Genomic DNA, 2,729 nt, shown 5'->3' on the forward strand with positions numbered 1-2,729 from the left:
GTTGGTTGGTAAAAAGGATGGAAGTTGGAGGCCTTGCATTGATTACAGGGACCTCAACAAGAGTACAATCAAAAATAGGTTCCATGTACCCTTGGTTGATGATCTATTGGATGAGCTACATGGCTCTACTGTATTTTCCAAAATTGACTTGAGGTATGGCTATAATCAAGTCAGAATGGCAGAGGTAGATGTACCTAAAACAACTTTCAAAACTCATTCAGGGCATTATGAGTACTTGGTTATGCCTTTTGGCTTAACCAATGGCCCTGCCACATTTCAAGGCTTAATGAATTCGGTGTTCCACGAATACTTGAGGAGGTTTCTGTTGGTCTTTTTTGATGACATTCTTATTTATAGTAAGAGCATGGAGGATCACTTGCATCATTTACAAACAGTCTTGTCTACCATGAGAGCAAATACATTGTTGGCCAAGAAATCTAAGTGCTACTTTGGGGTTACTCGAGTGGAGTACTTATGGCATTTTATCACTGGAGAGGGAGTCTCTACTGACCCTGCTAAGGTGGCAGCAGTGAGGAATTGGCCTCTTCCTCAGACCCCCAAACAGTTGAGAGGATTTTTGGGTTTGGCAGGTTATTATAGAAGGTTTGTACGGAGATATAGCACCATAGCCAAACCACTAAATGACATGTTGAAAAAAGATAATTTTTCTTTGTCTGTGGAAGCCAAGCTTGCATTTCAATATCTTAAGGATCAATTAAGCCAAACACCTGTATTGGCCTTACCTGATTTTACAAAGACTTTTCTAGTGGAGGTGGATGCCTCAGGAGTGGGGGTCGGAGCTGTTCTCATGCAAGATCACCATCCCATAGCCTTTATAAGCAGAAGCTTAAATGTTCAGCAGCAATCCCTGTCAACCTATGAGAAGAAGTTACTAGTTGTGGTGTTTGCTGTACAGAAGTAGAGGCATTACTTATTACCTAAGCAGTTTGTAATCAAAACTAATCACAAAAGTCTCAAGTATATTCTTGACCAGAGACTTTCCACAGCTTTCCAACAAAAATGGTTGGTAAAACTTATGGAATTTGATTTCATTATTGAATACAAGCAGGGAAGTGAGAACCAAGCTGCTGATGCACTTTCAAGAGTTGAATGTGCTACTATTTCCACTCACCAACCCGAGTCTGGTCAACTAGAGAGAATCAAAGCATCTTGGCAAGGTGATGATGCCTTACAAAAACTGATTGCTGAAGTTACGAAAGATCCTTCTTCACATAAGGATTACTCTTGGTCAGGAGGAGAATTAAGGAGGAAAGGGAAGCTGGTCATTGGTAAAAATCTTGAATTGTGAAAGGAAATACTTAATTGGTTGCACTCTTCATCCTGTGGTGGTCATTCAGGAAGGGATGCTACTTATCAAAGAGTCAAGACATTGGTGTACTAGAAAGGGTTATCTAAGGACGTTAAAAGGTTTGTCCATCAATGTACTACCTGCCAGCAATGTAAGTATGATAATTCTGCTTCCCCTGGGTTGCTACAACCACTTCTAGTCCCTGATCTGATTTGGAAGCACATTACCATGGACTTCATAGAGGGTCTTCCCAATTCCTTTGGGAAACAAGTAATCTTTGTTGTTGTTGATAGGCTGAGCAAGGCTGCTCATTTCATAGCATTACAGCACCCATATACTGTTGCTGATGTGGCCCAATGCTTTATGGATAATATCTTTAAGCTTCATGGTTGCCTAGCTTCAATAACAAGTGACAGGGACCCGATTTTTGTCAGTCAATTCTAGAAGGACTTCATGGCTTCCCAAGGGATTCAAGTTCAGCTTTCTACTGCTTACCATCCTCAAACATATGGGCATACAGAGGTAGTGAACAGGTGTATTGAGACATATCTGAGATGTATGTGCTCAGAGGATCCTAAGCAATGGTCCAAATGGCTTCCCTTGGCTGAGTGGTGGTATAACTCTACATATCACAACACTATTAAGGCCAGTCCCTATGAAATCATGTATGGACAAGCACCCCCAGCTTACTTACCTTATTTACCAGGAGAATCCAAGATTGAACTTGTTGATAGAAGTCTATAGAAGAGGGAGGAACAACTTAAGATGGTTAAGTTTCACATGCAAAGGGCACAAGAAAGAATGAAGAAACTGGCTGACAAGAGGAGATCAGATAGGGCATTTGAAATTGGAGATTTGGTGTTTGTGAAATTATTCCCTTATAGACAAATCTCTGTAGCATTTAGGAGCAGTGCCAAATTAGCTCCAAAATACTATGGACCTTATGCTATAGTCGATAAGATTGGGTCATTCGCCTACAAGATCCAATTACCAGCTGGATCACTCATCCACGATGTGTTTCATGTATCCCAGTTGAAGAAGTTTGTAGGAGAAGCTAGCACATCCACTCGCTGCCCAAGAAATGATGAAGAAACAAGAATCGAGGAGCCAGAGGCAATCATAGAAAGGATGACAGTCAAGAGAGGAAACAAGGTTGTTATTAAGTTACTTGTCAAATGGAAGCATCTTCTGCTAGAGGATGCAACTTGGGAATTCTTCTTTGATTTGAAGAAGAAGTTTCCTAACTTTAATCCTTGAGGACAAGGATTAGCTTAAGGAGGAGGGATTGATGCAGGACCCTAATAATAGTTAGTTAGCCTTACGACACATGAAAAATTGTAACTGAACTGCTATATATATATATATATATATATATATATATATATATATATATATATATATATAAGTTTCAGCAAAAAGG

General features: G+C 40.0%; 1 protein-coding gene across 1 annotated transcript; it reads left to right on the forward strand.

The window, feature by feature from the left end:
• Positions 1–1,036: 1,036 nt before the first annotated feature.
• On the forward strand, positions 1,037–1,753 carry LOC112999779 (uncharacterized). Its single transcript, XM_026126090.1, has 2 exons — positions 1,037–1,289; positions 1,509–1,753. Exons 1-2 carry the CDS (start codon positions 1,037–1,039, stop codon positions 1,751–1,753), a joined length of 498 nt encoding a protein of 165 aa, XP_025981875.1.
• The last annotated feature ends 976 nt before the right edge of the window (positions 1,754–2,729 follow it).

Source organism: Glycine max, chromosome 16, assembly GCF_000004515.6.
Source record: "Glycine max cultivar Williams 82 chromosome 16, Glycine_max_v4.0, whole genome shotgun sequence".
In the NCBI taxonomy this organism is placed as follows: Eukaryota; Viridiplantae; Streptophyta; class Magnoliopsida; order Fabales; family Fabaceae; genus Glycine; species Glycine max.